General features: G+C 40.8%; 1 protein-coding gene across 1 annotated transcript in view; it reads left to right on the forward strand.

The window, feature by feature from the left end:
- The window catches only part of CRB1 (crumbs cell polarity complex component 1), a 147094-nt gene that overhangs the window by 86913 nt on the left and 33245 nt on the right, over window positions 1-26936 (forward strand). Inside the window, exons 8-12 of the mRNA XM_058669688.1 lie at window positions 5439-5986; window positions 8412-8577; window positions 10621-11527; window positions 14326-14454; window positions 18170-18296. Of these exons, the coding sequence (XP_058525671.1) occupies window positions 5439-5986; window positions 8412-8577; window positions 10621-11527; window positions 14326-14454; window positions 18170-18296 (1877 nt within the window). The remainder of the gene's footprint in view (window positions 1-5438; window positions 5987-8411; window positions 8578-10620; window positions 11528-14325; window positions 14455-18169; window positions 18297-26936) is intronic.

Genomic DNA, 26936 nt, shown 5'->3' on the forward strand with positions numbered 1-26936 from the left:
GAAATAGTATTGAGAGATAAAGAAGTTTCTGGTGTGAAGCTATCAGTGCTATGTACAAGCACGTTATTATAGTCACTTCCTGCTCTCCACAATTTATGCTCACTCTAGAATCATGCTTAGGTCTAGCACTCACTTTACTCTGAGATATCATTTCCTGAAGTGTATTGGAAGGGGAAATGTACTGCTTATGTGTTTGCTTGTTTGTTTATTCATTGGAAATTCAAATACACAGATAGGAGGAGAGACAGTAAGATTTTCCATCTGCTAATTCAGTCCCTAAGTGGCTGCAACAGCCAGAGCTAAGCCTGTAATTTCCTCCAGGTCTCCCATGACGGTGTGGGGGTCCCAAGGCTTTGTGCCATCCTCAACTGATTTCCTAGGCCACAAGCAGGGAGCTGGATGGGAAGTGCGACCTCCGGGATATGAACTGGTGCCCATATGGGATCCCAGCGAGTGCAAGAAAGGCACTTTACCTGCTAAGCTACTGCTCCGGGCCCTGCTTATGTGTTCTAAGTAAAAGAAAAGATAAGGGGGAGAAGAAAGGAAGAGAAGGAGGGCGGGAGGAAGGAAGGAGGGAGGAAGGAAGGAGGGAGGAAGGAAGGGAGGGAGGGAAAATAACAATAGTAGCACTTGGTAGATGCTGTAGAGTTGATATAATGTTTCTAACCAATCACGTTTTGCAACATACTTCAAAATTCTTAATTTTCAGTGTTATTCTGTAGATGGCAATTGATGACAATGCATACCTGTTTGGTTTCTGTTGCCATTATCATGCATTAAAAAGTCTGTGGGGTGTTCATTACGTACAGCATTGAAGCTGAGCTGTAATTTACTCCAAGATTGCAGAGTAAGCTCAAGAAGGACATTTGGTAAATAGTCTTCCCTGCTTTCTATGAAGTAAAATTAAAACCAGTCTTGGCCAAACCCTAGGCCATGTTCAAATGACCAAGAATTATTAGAAACTAGTCACAAGCTCCCCCAACCACAGTACTCATTACAAATCGTGGCTCTGTTTGACAATGAGGTATGGCATCTCGTAGCTCCATGTAATATTTTAAGTAGAGTGGCAAGTTGTTTGGCAATTTTTTTTTAAAGGAGGAAATTGTGCTGAGGCAATATTCACTTTCTGAAGAAAAATTTAATTGACCTGAGGCAATATTTTTACTACATAGACAAAATAACAAACAGATGCGGCTTCATTCTGACTGGCTTCCAGACGCAGTGACCCCCGAGGTTAATATTGACCGTGGAGATGCTGAGTGTCCTAACCGATAGATGCAGGGGAAGCCAATACACCAGGCACTTGTTCTTTATTTTTTCAAACCTGGGAAAATAATTAACTTTTTAAACAAAGCTGTTGACTTAGTGACCCTACTACTTTCGTCTTAAATCGCCACACTACGTGAAAATGGTTTAGCCTATAAGTAATTGGTTTTGAAAGATGACTTCAGAGGGAGGTAGTTATGTAAGATCTTTCTACCTCTTGAAAATTCTTAGTAAAATTATAAGGAAAATTATGTTTTTCACATCACTTGCTAATAAAAAATTAGAGTGTCCTGTATTTGTGGTTATCTATGAGGAGTGTTTGAGGGGGAATTTATTCTCATTACAAAAAAAAAAAAGTGCTTTGAAGCAGTAATGAGAACAGGGAGTCTCTCTGTTCAAAACAGAGGCAAAACATGGAAAAACCCCCAGGCGAGCCTCACTCAGTCCATGGTTTTACATCAGTGTGTTCCACGGTGATAATACACACTGCAATAAACAAGCAGACAATATACAGGATTTCCTTGGTTGACTAAACACAAAAGACATAGAAATTTCCAACATCTTAAAAGTGATCTTTCAAAGAATCTTCTAATCTCTCAATGAGGAGAGTTTTGAAAAAGGCTTCCCAGCATACAGCTCCAGCGATGTCTGCAAGGCTGTCTTAGTGAGACCCTGTGGGTCTCTCTCATATTACAGCGCTTCCAAGGTAGTCGTTCATCTAAAGGCGTCACCTTCATCTTAATCTCTGGAGGGAGAATATCTGATTGATAAAAACTGTTAGCTATGTCTAATCTTCAGTCCTACAAACTGACTTTGAGAATGCTATAGTCTTAGAATTACATTTCTTCAGTATAGAAGGGAGTGTGTTTCTTACATCACTGGTCCAAGCCTCTGGTTAAACACCTTCAGGAATGGATTACTCCAACTCAACAACATAAAACCTAAACATGTTTTTCCCTTTTGTTTAAATATGATCTTTTCATGGCTTTTAGTCACTAACCACACTGTAATTCTTGAAGGCATACAAACAAAAAATGTTACCATGTCTTTCTCTTTAAAATACTAAATATTTGAAAGAAAGTATCTGGGCTGTGCAAACTGCACGCTACCATTGTATTCAAAGGTGTGCCGTATGACATAGTCAACTGCCTTCTTGCTTTGGAATAAGCAGACCTATCTGCCTTCCTTCTAAAATGTGGTGGCGCCTGCATGTTCTTGAGGATTCAGAATGACACAAGACCTTGAGCTCCCACACGCTGCGTTAGATGCTTGTCCTGTGGTAACCTCATTGTACGATGGCCTCACTTTGCGTCACGTCATTCACCATAGCTGAGCTCTGTGTTCCTCATCATTAACCTAGGACAGCATAGTTAAATCTAACTAGCCCCTTGCTCATTCTTATTCAATTTCACCTTATTAAAGTCCAATTAACACTTGCCAGCATTATTTTTCATCAGTACCTATTATCTCTTCATCATACAGCATCATATCCAGAGGCAGAGTGTCCACAGTTAAGTCATTTGTGGCTTCATGTGACTCTAAAACCATGGATCGAATGAATTGCGCTCTCACTTCCTCTGTGGGATTCTAAAGAATAGGATGGTTGGAGAGTCCAGCTTCTGAGAAGAGTGTACAACAGCCCTGCATTCTGTCCACAAAGCGCTGCTGCAGGCATCCTAGGATGACCTACGAGATCCTAGCACCCCTGAGGTTGAGTGAGTCAGTGCAAATCTTCAAACCTCATCAACTTCAAGAAACAGATGTTCTTACTACACATTTTATCTCATATGAAAGTGCTGTGGTACATTCAGAGACGTTAATCTCTTCAAAGGTTTATTTTATCTAACAGTCTGCTTTGAAAGCTACCTATAGCTGCCTGGAGCAGGTGGTCTCAAAATGTGGATTCAAATGCAGCATTGCTTTAGGAAATTCAGTCTAACGTATCAAAATGTTGCCTTTGGCTCAGCACTCCTTCAAACGCAGAGAGCTGCTTCAACAGTTCAGCTTAACTTAAACATGTCTTACTTCTGTCCAAGCTTTCACTGTGATGACATGAAAATGTGCTATTATATAATCCTTTTCCTAAGTAGGACTAGGATGTTAAAAACTTGGAAGACAGAAGTAGCTTTAAGATGATGTTGCTTTCAAGCTCATCATTGATGTTCCAGATTGCAAAATTGACTGACCTCTTGTGACGAGTTAACATAGCTGAACACTTCCTTTCTTTGAAATCTTTTTCCTCATTAGCCTTATAGGACATAATCCTCCCCTGTTCTCCTCTTATCTTATTGGCTGTTCCTTCATCATCTCCCTTATCTCCAATTCTCTAATGTCTATGAACTCAGTTTTTGGGACCTATTTTTTTCTCAGCATATTTCCATTCTTAAAATCACTTCATCTAGTCTTGTGGCATTAAAGAACATACATTGCATATATCAATGACAAATTATTATAGCTAATACAGAATGTCTTTCTATAACCACTAATTATTTCCATCTGAATAACTATTAGGGCATCCAAATTTAACTCAACCTTGCACTTACCAAAATAATCTGCAATTTTCTTCCTCATCTCTGAAAATCCAGAATTCCAATTGTTTGGGCCAAAAATCTCCAATACAAAACCTGCTGCAGAAAATTCTATCAATTCTACCATCAAACTAATTTGAGTGGAGTCATTCAGCCTAGCGTGCCAGTTAAGGGAGCTGTGTCCCATGTTAGCGTGCCTGAATGCAGTATCTGGCAGTTCCTGAGCCCAGGTTCCTGCTATTGAAAATCCTGGGAGGCAGTGGAAATGGCCCAGTAACTGGGTTTCTAGCTCTTACATGATAGTTCTGGATTGAGTTTCTAACCATATGGGTGCCTTTCTCTCTCTCTCTATCTCTCAATACAGACATAAGTAAAAATTAAAATGTTCTGGAAAAATTTTCCACTGCTCATTGGATCTATGATGCTATGGGCCAAGCCAGTCATTTCTCTCTTGAATCACTACAATAACGTTCCTACTTCCAATGTTACCTTTTCAGAACCCTTCACTAATTATTCACTTTTTAAAAGATTAAGTTATTTTTATTGGAAAGGTAGATTTCCAAAGAAATGTTATCCCTCACGTGGCCACAATACTAGGGCTGAGCTCATCCGAAGTCAGGATCTAGGAGCCTCCTTTGGGTCTCCCATGTGGGTTTGAGTTCCAAGGCCTTGGACTAGCCTCTGCTACTTTGCTATTCATCAGGCAGGGAGCTAGATGGTAAGTGGAGTGGCCAGGACACAAACGAGTGCTCATACGGGATGCTGGCGCTTGCAGGTGGAGGATTAGTTCACTGAACCATGGCACTGGCCCTACCAGTTATTCTTTTAAAAATCACATCTCCAATTCTACTCCCAAGCTTCTCCATTCGTTTTCTCTGCATGACTTATTATTTTTTTACTAATATATTCTCATTACCTGACACATTATGTAAGATCCTTACCTGTCTGCATCCGGTGCCTTCCCCAACTAGAATGTGAATTTTTAGCTCTTATTGTATAACCAATGTTTTAAAATTCCACATTGAGCTTTGACACATCTCAAGAGTTTTGTTGAGCTGGGCACATATCAACAGAATGGCCACATCATTATACTCCTAACTCCTCCAATGACAGAAAACACTGCGGGCACTCAGAACTTAGCTTAGCTCAATGCCATGCTTTGTCTCATGCCTCTCCTGCTCCAAACCACCACAAGAGAAGAGCAGTTTTTCGTTTGTTCAACTGCTTGTCTCTGATTATGAGGATTGTCAGCCACAAAGAGGCTTTACCGTTCTAGTTTTTGATTTCTGATGTTCTCACAAATAGTTTGACTCAGATATGTTTGTTCAGCATGCCTCCAAACAGAAAATATTTCTTAAACAACTTCAAGTATAGGAGTGTCTGATGTTCTATTACCTGAGTTCATCTGTTTCCTCTTTTGTGTTCAGTGGGTCTTAACCATAAACTATAGACCAAAATTTTGTCATTTGTGAAATAATGCAGAAGTTCAGAAAAGGAGTCTAAATTATATCTCTATTTAATAAGCCTGTCTTGTGTTTTTAAAAGTGTGTATATATTCATAAGGGTGAACAAAATCTTTGTCTCTCATTTGTAATCTTAAAATGTTTCTTCTTTTGTTTCTGGTCCTCAATCTTGACCTTCAAGAATATGTGGCAGGCAGATTTGGGCAAGATGACTCCACTGGATATGCCATCTTTAATCTTGACAAGAGTCATGGAGAGAATGTTAGCATTTCCATGCTTGTACGAACTCATCAACCATCGGGCTTACTTCTAGCTTTGGAAAACAGCACTCATCAATATATCCGTGTCTGGCTAGAACATGGAAGACTAGCAATGTTGACTCCAAGCACTTCCAAATTAGTAACAGAATTTGTTCTTAGTGATGGAAATGTCCATTTGATATCTTTGAAAATGCAACCAGATAAAATTGAACTCTACCAGTCTTCACAAAACCTAGGATTTATTTCTGCTGCTACATGGAAAACTCAAAGAGGGGATGTTATCTACATTGGTGGTCTGCCAAACAGAGAAAAGACGGAAGCTAGTGGTGGGTTCTTCAAAGGCTGCATCCAAGATGTACAATTAAACCATCAGAATCTGGAGTTCTTCCCAAATTCAACAAACAATGCTTTCTATAACCAAGTTCTTGTCAATGTGACTGAGGGATGTACTGGAGACAATTTATGCAAGGTAAGATTATTCACACCAACTACAAATGTACCGTGTGACTGACTTTTATTTTACTAAAGAGAGTTTGTGAGAGTCATTCTGAAGAAGTTAATGACCCAACAGTGATACAATAACGTCTCATCTCCAATTTTACAATAGAGCCTGGGGATATACATTTATTTGCAACAATGTGGCCTTGATTGAACCAGCATTAAGATAGATTTAACCAGTCCAGATAACTCTTTTTTATATAAGCAATTGCTTTTTTAATTTATTCATTTTTATTGCAAAGTCAGATATACAGAGAGAAGGAGAGACAGAAAGGAAGACCTTCCATCCGATGATTCACTATCCAAATGACCACAGCAGCTGGCACTGCGCTGATCCACAGGTGCAGGGTCCCAAGGCTTTGGGCTGTCCTCGACTGCTTTCCCAGGCCACAAGCAGGGAGCTGGATGGGAAGCGGGGCTGCCGGGATCAGAACCGGCGACCATATGGGATCCTGGCGCATTCAAGGCGAGGACTTTAGCCACTAAGCCACCGCACCAGGCCCGTCAGATAACTCTTAATGCACACTTTTGTTAGCTTTTTAACAATTTAATTAGTTAGCACTAATAGCATTTTAACTCTTAAACTTTAAAATTCTGTAGGCATTTGTTATTTGAAAGGCAGATATCCACACATGTAGAGACAGAATACAAGAAGACTTTCTGTTTCCCTAATGGCACACACCAGCAGGGACTATGCCAGGATGAAGCCAGAACTCAGACTGGGTATCCCACATGGACAACAGGCCTCCAATTACTTAGGCCCATCACCTGCCACTTCTTGGGATGCACAAATAGGAAATTGGAATTGGAGACACAGAGAGATTTCAAACCAAAATATGGGATAGGGCTTCCAAACAGGCATCTTAAATATCACATAACTGCTAAACTCTTAAAGGCATTACAGAAATTTAACTGAATTAACTCTTCTTGGGGGATGACATTAACTTTGTTTTAGAGGACGAGCTACTGCTGCAAACTTTTATTAAGTCAACAAGAAAAAATAAAATCTGAATGATCTTGCTTTAGAAGTTGAATGTCAAATCCTCTGAAATACAACTTATCTCACCTCATGCTCTCCTTGACAAATTTTGTATGCCATCAATTCTGTGTGAACTTCCTAAGGAAAACAGAAAACATGCTTTAGATTAAACATTTGTGGAGCTCTAACTCTTGTCATCTACCAGGCTTGGTTGTAAATATACACAAATGAATCATTATAAAATCATTATAAGAACACTTCCAATGTCCTAGCTGCTGTCTGCCACAGATCAGTCCTTTTGTTTCCTTTGAAGCCGACTATACAAAGCAGGTATGGTTAAAATTCTTATTAACACTGTTTGCATATTTAAAAGACTAGAGGTTAGGAAGATTCAATATGAAAATTAAATCACTGTTATTGGTATATCTGGGATGAAGTCTGGGTTCTAAGAAAATATTCTGAGCCTGGTGCAGCGCGGTAACCTTGTGGCTAGAGTCCTCACCTTGCATGCACTGGGATCCCATGTAGGTGCCAGTTCTAAACCTGGCAGTCCAACTTCCCATTCAGTTTCCTGCTTGGGGCCTGGGAAAACAGTAGATGACAGCCCAAAGCCTTGGGACCCCGCACCTGCGTGGGAGACCAGGAAGAAGCTCCTGGCTCCTGGCTTTGCGTTGACTCAGCTCCAACCATGGCAGCCACTTGGGGAGTGAATCACTTGGCAAAAGATCTTCTTCTCTGTCTCCTCTTCTCTCTCTCTCTCTCTCTCTCTCTCTCTCTCTCTCTCTCTATATATATATATATATATATATATATATATATATATATATCTTTCCAAGAAAAATAAATAAAATATTAAAAAGTAAGGAATGCAAGATTATGATTGTCATATTTACAAAAAAAATATTCTGTGAGTTGCCTTGTAAGACTCAAATAAATAATAGTAAAATGGGTCCAGTTCTGAAACAGAGTATCTCTGGAGTGGGTTATCAATGAACTGATGTAGAAGATCAGATTCTCTCCTATTTCAAGTATTTACGGCATCTTGAGCAAACAGAGGGCCTCTGATTCCTCAAATAATGAATACATGGGAAACTGCCTGGGGATTTGCCAATTACAGTAACACTGTTATACATTTTAAAAAGCCTTGAGTTATAGAACAACTTCATATTATCTCTTTTTTCCCCTTTCCCTCCTGTCTATCTCTCCTATACACTCTCCCTCCTCTACCTCACTTTTCTAGAAAGGATTGAAAAATGGAGCAATTGTTTTTCTCTGTTCAATTAAAAGTAGATGTTGACTTAATCAAATATATATAAGTACAGGGAAATCAGCAGCTAAAGATAACAGACACACGATGTCACCCCTTTCCTATGTAACTTCCAGGACTTTCTTTCCCTTTGAATTCCTTTCCGCTCAGTCCAAGCCCTGCCACAACGGAGGTGTGTGCTACTCCCTGTGGGATGATTTCTCCTGCTCCTGCCCGGCACACACAGCTGGCAAAGCCTGCGAACAGTTGCGTTGGTGCCTTCTCAGCCCGTGCCCTCCCACAGCCTGGTGCCAGGTGGTGCCTCAGGGATTTGAGTGTAAGTACAGTTCACACCTACCACCCTCCACTGCAACGTGGGGGCCTTCAGTTTTCCCAGGAAGAACTCAGGGAGAGGATCTACAGGAAAACTCTAAAAATTGCCTTGGAAAACACCGCGTGAAAATAATGGAATGGAACTAGAGGACACAATGACCTGTCAGTGGCCAAATATTAACTTAGTCTGGGCCCCAAAAGGTTTGAGAAAGAGGAAAATGTATTTACTTTTTAAAAAAAGACTAATTTATTTTACTTGAAAGTCAGAATTACCTGGAGGGAGAGAGAGAGAAAGAGATGAGATGAGAGATCTTCCATCTGCTGGACCCCTTCCCCAATGGCACTGGGCTGGTCAGAGACGAAGAGCCAGGAACTTCTTTTGGGTATCCCACATAAGTGCAGGGTCCAAAGACTTGGTTCATACTTTGCTGCTTTCCCAGACCATTATCAGTGAACTAGATCAGAAGTGGAGCAGCCAGGACTCAAACCATCACCCATATGGGATCCTGGCACCACAGCTGGAGGATTAGTGTGCTATGCCACTGCACTGGCCCTTTTATTTACTTCTATACTTCTGAATTTAAAAAGATATATATATATAAAGAGGCCGGTGTGAAATACATTACACTATGTGTACCCTTGGGTAAATGTACCTGAAGACTTTATAGACATTTATATTTTGTATTTTTTGAATGTTTACTACCCATATGTACAATACACAATGACTCAGCATAAAGTGTCTAATCTGGTTTCTAATGTGCTAAATTGTGACCTTTTTCAATTTCTGTCTCTGAACTACTTATTTGAAAGAATTTGACAATTAATAATTTTATTGTTCATTTCAATGCAAATACTAAAGTTGTGGCCCCAAATGCATTGCACAGAAGGGCTCAAGTCATTTTGGACATTTTCACCGGGAAGAAAGATTAGAATTTCTAAAGGCAGGATGTGCAGCTGAGAATGACCACTGGCATGTACGCCTTCTCCGCTGCGTGGAGAGAGCCATGCAGTGTTTGGACACTTACACGTCAGAAAGCAGTTCCGTGACTTTTTACTGCTATCATGTTGTTGCTACAGAAGGAGTAGAAAACCTGGCTCTGCGACCCCAAGACCAAGGCTGGGAAGAAGGGCATGTCTTCAGGGCATGACAAGCAGCTTCTGTGTTGGTAGCTTCTAAAGGAAGTAATCTAGGAAGCCGAGCACATGGGCTCTCTTGGATAGTGTTTAAAATTCAAGATTTCTTTCTAGATGGAATGAAAACTAATGGAGATACCTTTTGATCTTAGCAGAGGTTGTTCTATGGATTGGCAGTCATAGAAATTGGGACACAAAGAAATAACCAGCCAACATGAAAGCTGATGGGAGTTGGCTGTGATGTCCGAGAAACAAGGGAATGATAGTGTTCTAAGCTCCATTGCTTTTGAAAAATGTGGCAAAATGAGAACAGAACATTGAACACTGGTCTGAAAAACATACAGGTCATTGTGATCTTGAGACTGGTTTCAGTGGACTGATCCAGGGCAAAAGCCCAAGTGGCCTGTCTTAAAGAGAAATGGGAGGTAGGAACCCAATGAGAAAATGGAAGTGTGAAGACAAGTGTGGCTGACAGTGAGGACAGAGAAATAAGGCCGCGATGGGATGGCGGGATGGTAAGGTTTTGCCTTGGGAACCTGTGTGTGTTTTTATTTTTGTAACAGGAATAGTTAGAGCACATTGCATACTAATAGGTTAAACAAAATGGGAGGGTAAATCATGGTGCGGGAGAGAAAAAGGATGTGTGTAGGAACAGTGCCCTAACAAGGTGAGAATGAATGGAAGCCAGTTCGGGGCTGGAAGGGTTGACCATGGATGACTGTAAGGGTCGGCATCCATGAAAGCAGGATGGAGGAGAGCGCACCCAGGCTGCACGAACAGATTTGGTGGAAACCGGTACTGTTCTCATTTCTCCTGTTTCCACAAGACCATGTCATGGGTAATCATAAACTGAGGAAGGATAGCAAAGTTCTGACAACAAAATTGGCTGATCAACATTTCCTTCTCTCTATAGGTATTGCAAATGCCGTTTTCAGTGAACAAAATGGTGACATATTATTCCGAAGCAATAGGAACATATCCAGAGAACTCACCAATATCACATTTGGTTTCAGGACACGACATGCAAATGTGCAGATTTTACATGCTGAAAAAGAACCTGAGTTTCTTAATGTTAGCATTCAAGATTCCAAATTATTCTTTCAGCTACAGGGTGGCAATAGTGTTGATCTGGTGAGTCTGAAAAGTAGGCAGCCAGTGAGTGATGGCATGTGGCACCAAGTGACGCTTTCCATGACAAACCCACTAGCCCAGGTGTCCAGGTGGCAGATGGAAGTGGACCACCAAACACCTTCTGTGAGAAGTGCAATTGCCACTGGGAGTCTCAACTTCTTGAGGGATAATACAGACATTCATGTTGGTGATCCAGTTATGGACAACGTGAAGGGCGTGAAAGGATGCCTAAGCACAATTGAAATTGGAGGTATTTATCTCTCTTACTTCGAAAATGTGCAGGGTTTCATTCATAAGCCCCAGAAGGAGCAGTTTCTCAAAGTCTCCAGAAATCCAGTGGTTACAGGATGTTTACAGTTAAATGCCTGCATCCCCAACCCCTGTTTGCATGGAGGAAACTGTGAAGACATCTACAGCTCTTATCACTGCTACTGTCCCTTGGGATGGTCAGGGACACACTGTGAGCTCAACATTAACGAATGCTTGTCTGATCCCTGTGTCCATGGTAACTGCTTTGATGGACTTGCAGCCTACCACTGCAGGTGTAAGCCTGGATACACTGGTGTGAACTGCGAAGTTCACATAGACAACTGCCAGGCTCATCAGTGTGCAAACGGAGCCACCTGCATCAGCAACACCAAGGGTTATTCTTGCCATTGTTTGGAAAATTTTACAGGAAAATTTTGCAGGTGAGTACGAAGTCCATTTGAAGCTAGATCTTTGGAGCAATGCTCTCCGTTTTCCTTGTCATGTGGGAAAGCCCTGTCCTCAAGGTACACAGGTATACTGCGCAGAGGAAGGCTAACCCTGGACTCTTCCACAACAACTTGGTCTTAACATGACAGAATCTCTCTTTTGAGAAGCACCATGTGTAAAAATTACATTGCTTTACTCAGACTTCAGGCAAGATGTATTCTCATTCATCTTGATTAGAATATGTTAAGAGCTAGAGCTCTCAGAAGCCTCAAGATTCTGGGAACAAATACATTGACAATAAATTCAAAGACTAGATCTTGGTGTTATTAGGGAAGGTAGAAGGCCCACTTGTAAAATAACTTTCTGGGTTATGTCAAAGATCCTAAAAAAAATTAAAGTGCGGGATTTTATTCTTTTTTAAAATTTCTGAATTTTTTATTAGAAAGTCAGATATACAGAGAGAAGCAGAGACAGAGAGGAAGATCTTCCATCTGCTGATTCACTCCCCAAGTGGACCCAATGATCACAGCTGAACTGATCCAAAGCCAGGAGCCAGGAGCTTTTTCTGGGTCTCCCACATGGGTGCAGGGTCACAAGTTTTTGGGCCATTCTCCACTGCTTTCCTAGGCCACAAACACGAAGCTGGAAGAGAAGTGGAGCAGCTGGGATAAGAACTGGTGCCCATATGGGATCCCTGCACATGCAAGGCAAGAACTTCAGACACTAGGCTACCACACAGAACCCTAAAGTGCAGTTTTTAAAAGGTGAAATTAGACTGTCACACAAATAAAAAATGAAACTATTCGTATCATTTTTTCACTAATTAATAAGGGACCTAGTAAGTGTCAAAACCAGTTCAAAGGACAATCCAAATAGTGTGTGTGTGTGTGTGTGTGTGTAAACAAGAAAAATAGGGAATGCAGAACTGTTAATATGCTGTCAGGGAAAAAAAATCAGTGATTAAAATGATCATTTCTAGAATGTGGCAATTGAATTGCTGTATACAACATTCATTTGCATTTTGATGAACAAATTTCATTTGTATTAATATCATTTTCTACTTCTTCCGAAGTTGTAATAAAAATTATTTAAAAATAGAAAAATAAACTAAGGCATGTACCACTACAAGAAGAGAGAATCCTAGAGACTCTTCACAGGACACTCGGCTTCCATGTAAAGAGTATCCTGTGTCTCTTGTGCCTTAAAAAGTACTTCATCATTATGTTCTAGAGCTACAGAAGAAGCATTTTAATTTTATTCACTATCTCCATTTCATGTTATATAAACAGAAATAACAAATAATATTTTTCTCCTAAGTCATATTGCTTCAATATTTTCACATAAGCACAAATTGTTATACCACTTTGAATTAACTAAATAATTAGCCCAGCATGGGAAGGTTGGTGGGTAATTTTTTAATGAGTAATATATTCCAGGACTTTGCCAAGAACGCATGACGTCAGCCAGCAGACCTGACACCAATTTGGGAAGTGGATATTCGAATTGCATGAATCCTCTAGAAGAATAATGCATAGCCACGTATGGATTACATTTCTGGAATATTGACTGGTGTTCAAAACCTATGAAGGAAGGGCCCAGTGATAGTTACTAAGTGTTAACGCTAAGAGGTTACCTATGTGGGCACTGACTCATTTGCCAATAGATAACTGGTCTATTGAAAAGCAAAGTAAGTTCAGATGAAAGTCAATATTCCGTGATGACGTTGGATCAGTTAAATAATTGTGTGTGTCCTAGTAACTTGATTTGCCGAACAATTTTCTACCTAATTCATCAAAATCAAGTTCTCAAAGACTGAACTTCTCAAAAGTGTCAAATAATGAGATTCAGAAATTGTTTTTTGAAGCTAGGATGTATATAAAGTTTCTATTTGCATTGCTAATTGACCTTCTTCAAAGCAGGTTGACATTTTCAGTTCTTTTGAAAGTCCTTATGATACCTCTTTAATATAGAATTGATTAGTTCTGGTGAGAACAGACTCACCATCCTGTAGTCAGGCTGTCTGTTTTAGCTGCAGCACAGAACACAACATAATTCAGTTCTCTGTATGTTTCCTGAAGTCTTATTATTCAGCTCAGTATCGCACGTGCACAGCATGAGTTAGGGAACCTTCTGAAGGTCCTGAAAATATCAGTCCTTTCAAGCCACTGCGTTTCACCTTTAATTGCTTAGCTTCTTAGTGTGTGTTCTACATGATGTAAGCATTCTTTAACATGTGCCATTTTGTGGCTATCCAAGGGAGCTCTACTCAGAATTCACATGCAGATCCGGTTGAATGCTACACACAAACCTCCCAGAAAGCATTTGGCTTGCATTCTGCAAAGCCATGAATTATTAGATAGGAAACAGCAAGTCTTGGCAGGGTAACTGCAGTTCAGCTCTGAAAGCCAACAGAGAAATCACATGAGTGCTTGGGTACCAAAAGTGTTGTCCTTGCTTCCCTGGCCTTTATAGAGATGAAATTTTCCTGTGGCCTTTGTTGATTTATTGGCAAAACAGCAGCAAGTCTAGCTACAGCAAGTTCCTTTCCAGTACTAAATTTATTGCCACCCTATAGCATAGGTCCTATCTCACGAATGAGAACTGTGGAGCAGTGGAAGACGGATAGCCATGCTTGTTATGGCACCCTCCAGCAGAAGCTTTATGCGTTTGTGACTCCTTCAGCATGAGTACTTAATTAGCTTGAAATTGATTATATACGTGAACTTTGCAAAAGTTTTCTTGAATGAAATGAACAAGACAAACAGCTGTGGCTGTACGCTTATCTCCCTAGACGCAGCAGATTACCCCCGGCGGTCTGTGGGAATGAGAAGACAAACCACACTTGCTACAACGGAGGCAACTGCACAGAGCTGCTGGCAGGGTTAAAATGTGCTTGCCGGCCTGGTTTTACTGGAGAATGGTGAGTCACACTAGAATTTGATGGGAAAAATTCTGGGTAAAAACAGAAAATTCATTTTCTCCTTGACTTTTCAATCTCAGTTCCCATAGGAAAATGTAGGCTGAAATGTAGGTTGAAGCAGAGTCAAACAATAAAAAAAGAAGAAAAATGTTATTTTAGGTCAAAAGTAGAGAACGCTCTATCAGCCAAGGCTTCTAATAGGCAAACTTGAAAAAAAAAACTGCAATGTAATTGCTGTTTTTCTTTCTTGTAAATACTTCAGTATTCATGGCCCCCCACCCAACCCTCATTAACTAACATATGATACCATCATAATTGATCTTGAAGTAAAATAAAGTATGCTGAACAGATCCAGATTGGCTGACAGAATTACCCACACGCTCCACATCCATATAGTTCTCCCTTTCCTAGAGAAACCCTGCAGGTCTTCTCACCAGATGCAGGGACTGTCAAGACATCAGTCAGGAACCAGCTCCACACACAGACAAATCTGGATATGCGTTTGGCTAGTCACAGGTGAGGTCAGGGCGGAAAGTGCATGCTCCATAGCTTATCAGACCTGTGTTCCCCAAACAGCTGCAAACTGAGGCTCCGCTGGATAAAGATATTCCATAAACAGGTAATAACTAACCATCTAGTTAGCACTGTATCATGAAACCTAATAAATATCACCTAATTCTTAGAGCCCTGCAAGGTTTCATTATTTCTTGGTGTGAACCAATTGTGAGCAACAGATTAGGCAACAAAGCATCTATTTAAATAGAATTAAGCTGCTTTCAAAGCCTTTGGTCATCTTTAGAAGATGTCCATACAATTGCATGAATACCTGTTGTACATTACAATGAAAAGAAAATGGAGAAAGAGCTTTTCCATCTTATTTATCATTCTGGGTTAGATATGTAGATGTCAAATCAAACTTCTTACATTGAACAGATCAAATAAGTTAAAATCAAACATATTTGACAGAGATTTTTACTGCTATGTAATAAGATGATAAGTATATTTTTGTTTCATTAGTATTACACTTTGGGTAGATTTGAGGTTTCTCTTTTTAAGCTAGCTGTTTGGCCATTTCACAGATTATTTCTTTTACCATTTTTATGAAATAGCAGGAAACTTTTACCCTTCTGAAGATTAGCTCACTCCTTCTTTCCCAGTCTGCCATCTGTGGGCTCAGGGCCCTGCAGCCCTTGCGTATTTGCATGAAAGAGAGAAAGGCTCAGTCACAATGAACTTTCAATTGCATCAGAGTCTATCCAGTTGGCTTCTGTTTATATATATATATATATTATATAATATAGCAAATAGCATCCTCAAGCTCATACAGTCCTTAAGTCTCTTTAAACGCTGGCTGTTTTGTGGTTGGATACCACCATTTCTGCTCACCCAAAGCCTTGCAGTAGTTTTCTCTGTGGCTTAGGCACTGATCCTACTTATAGCACACATTTTTGTTTTTTTGGGTTTTTTATATGTATTCACTTAAAATCAAATTTAACATTTAAATCCAAATCATGAATTTGAACATGGAAAGAAAAGGAAGTTCGAGTTTTCTTCCCTCTTCCAGCAGGCTTGTTCTTTGCATAAACTTCTCTGATGCAACATAGTTTCTAAAACGCTGAACCTGTGTTCAGCAGATCCTGCACTTTCAAAGTTCTTAATCATGCATAATTCCTTAATTCATTAGATGCTTCTGGATTCATTTTTACTTCTCAGCTATTAATCTCTAATGAAAGTTTCATTGATGCTTATCATGTATGTGTTTATATTGCTCATTGTTTAGTTCAAACGAGATACAAATGAGAAAGTGAGAAAAAGTAGCCAGATCAAGGCTAGAAAACATTGCGCACTCTCCCAAGGCCTAGAGAAATGCAATGTTCATAGCATCTGAGATATTGAAAAGCTACTTCATTATACACAGACTTCTCCCCTGTCTGGCTAATCCTCCACCTTGACTTGTGCTGGCAGACCATGAGTGACGGATGTTGTGAGCCCTGCAGCCCACCCAGGACACTGTGTGCTTGGCAGACTCCCTTGACTTTTCAAGTTTTACTTGCATCTAATCAGTGAAGTCTCCTTCCAGCCCAGAAGCGTGAGCCAAAAAAGGAAACTAAACTGTCTCAGTAATGCTTGGTATCCAACAGGATAAGGAATTGTTTTTCTTGGAGGAAAACTCCTTTTTCCTTCATACCTTGAGTTGATCTTCCCTCACTTGCAACCTCATCATCTTCCATTTTGAGCCCGTGGTTAGTTCCTGACCCATACCTACCTGCAAGTTTCTCCTTTGGAAGGGGGAGAAAGACTAGATGGAAAAAATCGAGATTATTTACATCAGTTTGCTCTTTGAGATTCTGAAAGATAAGATCTTTGCTTAAATTTCCTAGAATAAAATATGTATCTTGGTTTTTGCTGTATCCCTAGGACTTAATAGAGCATTTGGCACATTGTAACTATTAAATAAATAAGAGGGCTCTTCAGAAAGTTTACAGAAAATGAAATAGAAAATAACCTCATTTCGTTGCAAAAAATGAAGTCTATGCATAGTTTGTGAATAATATGCATTTTTCATTAACCTTTTGAAGACCACGCATTTACATGGATTTCAAAATATTTTTGCACCAAAGTAAATTTAGGTTTTTATTCCTTTTTCCACAAACTTACTGAAGCTCTACTCTCATATATACTATGACTGAGGAAGTGAGCAGCAAATACATAAAATCAGCAACTTGTTAATGGAAAAGAAGATGAAAAACGATTGTGTCCTAGTGACAAGGAAACCTTCAGCTTGCCTTAGAATTGATTTTTTGTTGCTATTTTGAAATCTTTGACTTTTTGGAAAGCAATTTAATCAAAACACTCAGCATGTATACTTACCTATTAGAAAACAGATTTATTAGCAAGTGAAATCTACTTTGCTTAAGAAAATGGTTTTAATGGAAAATAATTCGAAATATCCTAAGAAGAATCTATTTTGCATCTGTCTGGATGGATTTTTTCCACTTTACCTCATGGCTTAGATTCCTTGCAATCTGAAGACTTTTTTCTTCTGCAGACTTCAAGTTGGCCTAGAACTTTGGTGTACTGTTTGCTTGGACTCCTGCATTCTGCGGTAGCGTGCTGGGTTTCCAGTTACAGTCCATTCCTTAGATCAATTTCCTGCTGATGCACGTCCTAGGAGGTAGCCACAAAGGCCCAAGTAATTGGTCTCTGTCACCCATGTAGGAGACTGTTGTGGATGTTTGCGGAGTGAACTAACAGGACATTTCTCTCATTCTCTGTCTCTCTTTCTCTCTCTTTTTCTCTTATTCTGTTTGTATGCATGTGTGCGCATGTGTGTGAGTGTATGCACATCTGCATTTCAAATAAACTAGATAATTTTTTAAAAACATCTTTCTGTTATGGTCCCTGCATGCACTGTCCTTGAGAAAGAAACTGATTTGTGCAAAGCTCAGATTTCTCTTGGGTTCTAAAATATTTGCACCTGCTTTCTCTTGCTAATTAATTCTGTGTGTGCACAAATCATTCAATTTAAAGACAAAGTTTATTAAAGGAACCATAGGGAACAACTCCCACATTATCAAGTGCCTATAAATTGTGTGGGAACTGGTAGATAAGACTGTGCTGCTCTTGGTCCGTGAGAAAACTGTTTCTTCTCCCACTTCACACTGCGCTCATTCAACAAGGCTCTGAGCTTCTGCTGGTTCTGTTTGTTTGCCAGGTGTGAAAAGGACATTAATGAGTGTGCCTCTAACCCGTGCTTCAATGGAGGGCTGTGCAGGGACCTGCCCAACAGATTCCAGTGCCTCTGCGACGTGGCCTATGCCGGCGAGCGGTGTGAGCTGGACGTAAGCGGTTTGTCCTTCTATGTGTCTCTGCTGCTCTGGCAGAATCTCTTTCAGCTTCTGTCATACCTGATCCTGCGCATGAATGATGAGCCTGTGGTCGAGTGGGGGGAACAGGAAGAGTATTAGCGTCCTTTGAACACTGGTCTGCAAGAGATGCCTAAATTCATTCGATCTCTTTCTAAAAAGGCAAATAAAAGCCATCTTGTGAACACACAAGTTCAAGGCTGATATTAGGATTTTAAGTACGCCACAAGTCTTTTGTGTGTATGTAGAATATCTTCTTATATCCAGCTTTAAATATGGAAAACTATCAATCCTAACATAACCACAAATATCTTGTGATTGAGGGTTATTAGCACAAATCTATTACCTTCCTTAAAACTACACCGTTAGAACAGCCACTGCAACAAAAATCAATGAATATTCTTCCCACCCCACTTGTGTCTGTGTATATTTTCATTTAAGTTGCTGCCATTTCCTCATGACCCCATTTTCATTTGTGTTCTTCGTTCTTACCTGGCATGAGACTCTGAAAATCACCACAGATTGCTTTTGTATCTACCTCTGTGTACAAGACTTTTCAAATTGCTATGGCCAGTTCTCTGGTATGTCATTAATGTGTAAGGAGGCAGCAGCAGGGCTTCCATCCCTAAAACATGTAGAAAGAGAGTGAGTTGGTGTCAGGTCTCAGAATGTGCCTCCTAAAACCTCTGCGCCACAGAAGCCGCTGGGCTGCCGCACAGGACTCTGCGTGGTCCTGGGGGGCGGCCCAGCCAGGCCGGATCGGAGAACGAGGACTCAGCATGGCAGGACCACCGCCGCAAGGCAGTGAGGGGGTCCCTGGCTATTTTCCAGGCCCAGGAGCTACCACCTCCCCCCTGGATAAGCGCGCCACGAGGGAACCTGGGGAACTAACGGGGCCTTAGGGCTAGCTCCGCCCCACGGCAATGCTAAGAGGCAGGGCGAGTTTGGAAGGGATCGGAACCTTGGAACCTGGACCAGAAGCCGCTGGGCTGCCGCACAGGACTCTGCGTGGTCCTGGGGGGCGGCCCAGCCAGGCCGGATCCGAGAACGAGGATTCAGCATGCCAGGACCACCGCTGCAAGGCAGTGAGGGGGTCCCTGGCTATGGGCGGCCAGTGCTCCAAATGGTGCCCGGCTCTGCCTGCTGGCCGCCCGGCGGCGAGCTTCGGAGTTTTTATTATCAGAAATCGCTGCTTAGGGCCATCCTTAAATAAGGCCAGCCTTTGTGTAGGTGAGAGATAATTTTCTGTGTATTCCCAGTAATAGTAACCATAAACACTAGGGCAAGAGTGGGACAGAGACCTGAAGGTTTGAATGAGAGCACCCATAAGAACTATTACAGCCAGACTGATCCACCAAACAAACCAGGACCCAGAAGCTGAAGAGGACTAGTAGGGAGATAGTGGGTACCTCCTTCATAGTTTCTTTTAGGATCCCCGCAATCGAGCTTTCGGTCTCTGGAAGATAAACATCAAATGACAGAGGACAGAACAAGTCAATCGACCACCTCAGCTGTGTGTTGACAATGAAAAAATTGGGCAACTGGAGACTATATGATGGACAATGTCAATCGATAGATTCTCCAACGACCGCATCGTGCCTAAAGTGGTGAGACTGGCAACAATACAGTTCTGTAGAACTATCAAAACCACTTTGCCAGCTCTGCCTTTGGACCAGAGATGGTCTCCCCAAGAAACTGATGGACATTTTTGGACAATGGGATGCGGGTCTTCTTGCCTGGTGGATGCACGCAGTGGGGGAATCCCAGCTGAATTTGGTCCGTGGTGGTGCAAAAAGGTTGAGGAATACATTATGGTGGTGGGGGGGGACAATCTCAGGGCCTATAGAACCATGACACATAATGCAATGTAAAAAAAAAAAAAAAAACCAAAAATGTAATATGGCAATGGGGTGGGGCAGTCCACCGAGGGGGGAGGGTACAGAGAGGGGTTGGGCAAAAAATAAAAAGTGAATAAAAAAAAAAAAATAAAAAATAAAATAAAAATAAATAAAACCTCTGCGCCAACAAAACAGTACATAACTCCTTCTCCATTTCTTTTTTCCATTTTTATATTTTCCAACAATCACAATGATTTTGTTAATTATAATTTATATGTTTTTGATTTTTCTACCAAATCATTGATTCCAGTTGCTTTTTGACATGTTCTATAAACAGTAAGGACTGAAGTTTATGCACACACTGAAAAGCACATATTTTGAAATTAAAATTTTCTTGATGGTACATTTCTCTAAAAATTTATCTTCTTGAAATCATTAAAAGATCATAAAAACATAGGGCCTGGCGGCGTGGCCTAGCAGCTAAAGTCCTCGCCTTGAAAGCCCCGGGATCCCATATGGGCGCCGGTTCTAATCCCAGCAGCTCCACTTCCCATCCAGCTCCCTGCTTGTGGCCTGGGAAAGCAGTCGAGGATGGCCCAAAGATTTGGGACACTGCACCCACGTGGGAGACCTGGAAGAGGTTCCAGGTTCTGGGCTTCGGATCGGCACTTACCGGCCCGTTGTGGCTCACTTGGGGAGTGAATCATGGGATGGAAGATCTTCCTCTCTGTCTCTCCTCCTCTGTGTATATCTGACTTTGTAATAAAAATAAAATCTAAAAAAAAATAATACCTATTATGATCAAATATATTCTACATTATAATCTATCTAAACTGATAGATAAATGCAGTACATTCACAAGACAGGCAAAAATCAATGTATTTTGCTTAATTTATTACAGATTATAAGGCAATCATCTGAAAAATATTCTTTGCAATATTTTAATTATTTTCACAAGCAAGGTATCAGTCATGGTAAACTTTTTTGTGTGGTTACATCCTCACAAAGAGAGTATTATTTGCATTCCGATAAAGGGAAAACACATTAATCCTATGATGAATTCAGAATGCAACTAAAATAACATGTAGCTGCCATTTTGTCAGTGTATATGTATCTTCAGGAGCTGCAGGAAAACGTGATCATTATTTATTCATTGGATGATAGTCAATACTCATTTAGTCCTGATTATTTAAGAAAACTATTTTTTTTTCTGTGAAAATTATCAAATTATCAAGGTAAACCTAAATGTACCATCTGAACAAAAGATTGAAATAGCACACTATTAAAGTTACACAATGTACTCTATTCTATTGTACAGTGGCAATAGATTTTATTTTGCAAGTTCATATCCCATGAAGTGCTGGCAGTTTTTCAGGTAATTTTAAAGTCTCTCCTCCATACTCATCCCCCTTCCTCACGTCCAAGGCTCCATGCACCATGCCACTGTTTCTGAGGGTCTCTTCCAAAATGGGACTTCGTGATAAGAGACTTGGACTAACCCTTCTCAGCAATCTAGTCATGCAGAAGCCCTTGCAATAAGCACGAGATAGATTATGGACAAACATTGGTTGGTTTTCACATTCACTCGCTTTTGGATGTACCTGCAGTTGCGTCTGTATAGTCCTTTCCAAATATAACATGCTCCCTACCAAACATGTTTCTAAAAATAGTTGCTCATAATCTCTTTCTCTGTACAACCCTGATGCCTCCATAGTCACTGTAGTTTGTGATTACTTTCCTATTTTCCAACTGTCTTTCCCTGAGATATCTAACTTAATAGAACACACTATCTGTTTTCTCTTTACTCTCTGTATTTCCAGCTGCATTGTGTGTGACTATGGCTTTTACGCATTTGCACAGAGAAATAAAACCTTTGATTCTGCATCTTCTCTGTCTCATCCTCTGATGATGCCTGTCTTTATTGACCTCACTAGTGACTTGCATGGTAAGATATCCACAGGCCAGGCACATGTGTGTTTGCACACAATACACACAGCATGCACACATGCCCCTAAAGAACTCATCTTCCTGAAATGTGATCCCTATTCACAGACGTATCGTTGCAAATCAACACTGGTGACATCAAGGTCAAGGCAAGGATTTTTTTGTTTGTTCTGGCAGGTAATTCTCTAGTTAGCGTTGCTGGCAATCTTGGTTACTCTCATAAGCTATTGATGTAATCCCTGTCAAAGCTAGTCCCATTTCAACCTTGTCCCATGGAAGCCAACCTCTCATGCAAGTGACAGGCTTTTGTATAAACTTTTCTGAACCCAACTGCTGAAACATAGTCTGTATTTAGTTGAAGCTAATTTCATTTTGTTCAGTTTTCATGTCTAGCATCCACACTGAACATGGAAATGATGAGCTTTTGGCCATGCATCTTCATCTTTGAATGTGTACAAATAGGTGGTACCACCACATTGTTTTTAATGGAGATGCAGACAGAACAGACAAGTTCAGCGAAATTAGTGTTTTGATAGCATGTAGGTCCAGGCAACTAAATTCAGTAAACACTATGGAAAACTTACACAAGGCAGAAACTGTTCCAAGATCTTTATGAATACATAATTTCTCAATGTGTGTACGTGTGTGTGTTAATACCTCATCTCCAATGATCTTTAATAGATTTTGTTGAAAGATCCCTTGGTCATTTCTGTGTTTAAAAATAGATGCTTATTCAGCTTTAATTTTCATGAAAGTAAGTGATGATTTTTCTGCAAACTCTGCTATGCAAAATCGTGATTCAGTCACTTAGGTAGGATAGTAGGGGATGGGGAGAGACATTTGTAGCTTAGTGGCCAGCATTATACAGAGTATTACACTTCTCTACTTTTTCTTGTAACTTATTTAATGAATACTTAATCAATGCCTGTTAATGACATGCCCAGTACTGGTCCTGGGAGTACGACTATGAATGTGACATGATGTTTACTCCTAACTGACTGGTGGTCTCATTGAGGACAGATTGTGCATGGTGCATAGAGTAAAACTCAGTGCCAATGGGGGAAGGGCGATTTGTCCAGAGTTAAAGCTGAATGCAGAAGGTTGAAAAGAGTTGTCCAAACCCTAAGGTGAGTGACCAGGCTGTGACAAAGGAACTAAGGCAGTGGAGGCTATTTCAAGCAGGTTGTGTGCCAAGCAGGGGCCGTTTCCTACAGCAGGAAACGGCTGGAAGTGTGGTGGGAAGGAGGTCGTCCGAGCTCACAGAAGGAGCCCTGATACGCCATGGCACAGACTTCTGCTCCTGCTTGAGCAATGGAGCAACTTTAAAGTGCTTCAGATGGAAAAGTGACATGAGCTCATGTGCGTTGCTGAATGATCCGTGGGCTTCTCCAGAGAGGTTGGATTAACATAGTGTGGAGACACAGTGAGGAGGCAGTTGCGGTAACACGTACATGAGGAAGGGAGGGTCTTCACCACATTAAATTGTCAAAAACCACGTGCACAGGGGTTGGGTGAACAAAATCTGAGACAGAAAGAACCTGTGATTGTCTGCAAGAAGCTCTAATGGGTCTGAGGGGGTGATCGGTTAAATTTGATGAATGTTAGCTTGTAAATAATTGTTGATTATATACATGAACGACTCTAAGTTTCTGCAGGATATCCAAGTTTTTGACTCCTCATTCCTGAATTCAAGAAAATACATTCGAGTTAGGATCCACTCTCCATGTGTGACCCATTGGTATGGTTTGTCTGCTGTTCTCTAATAATAATACCTCAAACACAGTGACTAAAACCAACACACACTTCTGCCTTCACAGTTTCTATTGGGCTGCAAACCTCATTAGGCTGTGAATGGTGAAGCTGCCAACCAGAAATGTGGTCTCAGCTGACACTCAGCAGGGCACGAGTCCATTTTCAGGTATACACAGGTTGGCGGCAGTTCTCAACTGCTAGAGGCAGCCTCAGTTCCTCATCACGTGGGAGATTTGCCAAGCCATCTACTGACTTCCTCCCCATCAGAGGAAGATTCCAGCAAGGTCAATGCTCCATCCCTAGGCAGGTTAGTTATGTAATCATGTATTTCACCTTATTATATCATTATCTGCTGGTTAGAAGCAAGTCACAGTTCCCAGCCACACTCACAAGGAGAGGATCATGCGAGATACAAGCACAGGTGGTGAGGCTGTGGGGACTCTCTTTCAGTCCCTGTAACTGCATTCTCTGTGTGTTCCTGTTTCTATCTCCAAGCACTGACAGTCCGTCTGTGTATCATCCATTCACCGGTGGATTTTTAATTTCAGTTACTTGTTTAAATTCCTAGCTATTTTTGCTACCCTGAAGATCTGCTTTTCTGTTTGCATCCTGTTTTATTCTAGTAGCTATTCTCTCTTTGACTTTTTCTACCCATGAAACTATTTATAGTCTTTTTCAGACTGTTGTACCATCTCAAGCTCATGGAGGTCTCATCCTCCTATTTGTGTTTCTGCTGAGTTCCGACAGTTTTCTCCTGCATGGTTTGTAATCTTTATGGGTGAACACAGCTTGAAGGCATTTTGCTCCTCTGGGAGTCTTTGAGTTCTGAACTGTGGAAATGCCCCTGACTGTAGTCATGGCTGTCATCTTGCTTGGACAGCCGGGGTTTTGAGTAGTTAGTGCTGGGTTTTTGTGCACAGTTTGGGGATTCCCATAGCATCAAGACGTTGAAAATTTTATCTTCCCATTTGATCTGATGGAAGCCCGTCAATAACTATGACCCGGACAACCACGCCAGTCCCCCCTGTTTTTCTGTTTTCTCACAAACTCCACTCCTGCCACATTGCCACATGGCACTTCTAGCTTTCCTTGGAGCTTCTGTACAGCTTGTCCATTTCCTTTATATTCCATCCTCCCTCTTACAGAGCTTTCCCTTTTCTGCCTGACAAACTCTATCTTTCCTAATATTTTAATGACCAATATAATACACCTTGGGGGCCCTGTCCCTGATGGTTTCAGGAAAAGCCTACTGAACTTTCCTTCCAGTTTTCTTTAACATTTATTTCTGTTGGAAAGGCAGATTTACAAAGAAAAGACACAGAGATAACGATCTTCCTTCCACTAATTCACTCCCCAAATCAGCACAATGGCCAGAGCTGAGCTGATCCAAAGCCAGAGCAAGGAGTTTCCTGCGGGTCTCCCACTTGATTGTAGGGTCCCAAGGCTCTGGGCCATCTTCTACTGCTTTCCCAGGTCACAAACAAGGAGCTGGATAGGAAGTGGGGCAGCCAGGACACAAACTGGCACCCACATGGGAATCTGAAGCTTGTAAGATGAGAATTTAGCCATTGAGCCCTCATGCCAGACCTTTTGTTTCCAATTTTACCTCTGTCTTGGTACATTTTATGTGATTGAGCAAATAACCCTTGCGTGCACACACACAAAAATTATGTTCACAAGAAACTTTTCGCAGCTCTACGTGAAGTTTCTTCTGTGTGTGGCATGGAACGGAGGCGTCTTGCAAGCCAGCTGAACCTCTGAGCTGTGTCAGTCTGACGCATCTACTCTTGTTAATCAGACTTGGTGCAGGTTCCAGGAGAGTCACTCTGGCTTAGAAAAATGAGGCAATTTGGGAAAATCAGTTGGAGGCAGGGGATTGGGGAAGGGGCATCCCAGACTCTGTAGAACTGTACTATAAAATTCAAAATTCAAAATAAAAATTTTAAAAATGGGGAACATTTGATACGTCTGTACAGCAGCTTTACAAATGTTTGAAAGGAATGATCACTTCACAATAGTGTATGGATTTGGAGAAGTAATTATAATATTTTCTGACTTAACATTTAGATTTTAGTAAGGATACATGGTTCAGGATGAGGCTTTCAATAACATACTAAGTGAAAAAGCACTTAGTAGCTAAGTGAGAAGACACAATCTTTGCTAGTACAGATGAGCTTTGCTTCTAGTGGGATATTAGTGCCAATCCAGTCATGATTATACCAGTCTTCATTTTGTTTCCTTCAGTTCTGTCAGGGCAACTACAAAGTTGCCTTAAAATCTGTCCGCTGATCCCAGTCCCTGAGCCATCTTGTGATTAATCTCCACGGATATCATTTCCTCTTGCATGTGGCTCTTATTTTCATGCTTTCCTGTCCAGTAATTTTGTACTGCACCTTGGGCATTCTAGATTATCTGTTTCCAAGACAATGAATTATTTTCTATTCTCTCTGAAATATTATTTTATTTGGCAAGGACTCGGTGAACTGAATCAGACTCCCAAATCTGTGGCAGTCTTTGTGTGGTGTGTCGCAGCTGGATCCCTGCTCCTTTTGTTCATTGCAAAGTACACTGCCTGACATGCACCCTACTTCCACCTTACCTCAGAGGTTAGCTAGACAGTGTAGAAGAAATCATTTTATATTTCTTTTGTTTGTTTTTAATTTTATTTCTTATTGTTAGTATTACTATTATTATTTTTGATACAGTTCCATAGGCCCTGAGATTTTTCCTACCCCAACCCCAACATGAATCCCCACTACACTGAATTCCCCTATACTGTATATAGTATTGTTCCCCTATACTATGAAGAACTATAGTAAACAGTCATATGTCCATCATTGTGGGCATGGACACTGGCAGAGAGTCCAGCTTCTTATTGTCAAGATAGAGTAAACAGTTTCATTGGGAATCCATCTTTAGTCTGGGAGTGCAAATGCATACTGCATTGTATCCTCCCATCTGGATGGATATGTTAGTCTCCATTACACAGTTACTATAAATTCCCTTAAATGAAGAGCCACAAAATAAAATCAACAACAGAAAGAAAAAAGAAATTAATAACACCATGAAGTTAAATAACATG

The sequence above is a fragment of the Ochotona princeps genome, chromosome 10 (genome assembly GCF_030435755.1).
Source record: "Ochotona princeps isolate mOchPri1 chromosome 10, mOchPri1.hap1, whole genome shotgun sequence".
NCBI classification, from domain to species: Eukaryota; Metazoa; Chordata; class Mammalia; order Lagomorpha; family Ochotonidae; genus Ochotona; species Ochotona princeps.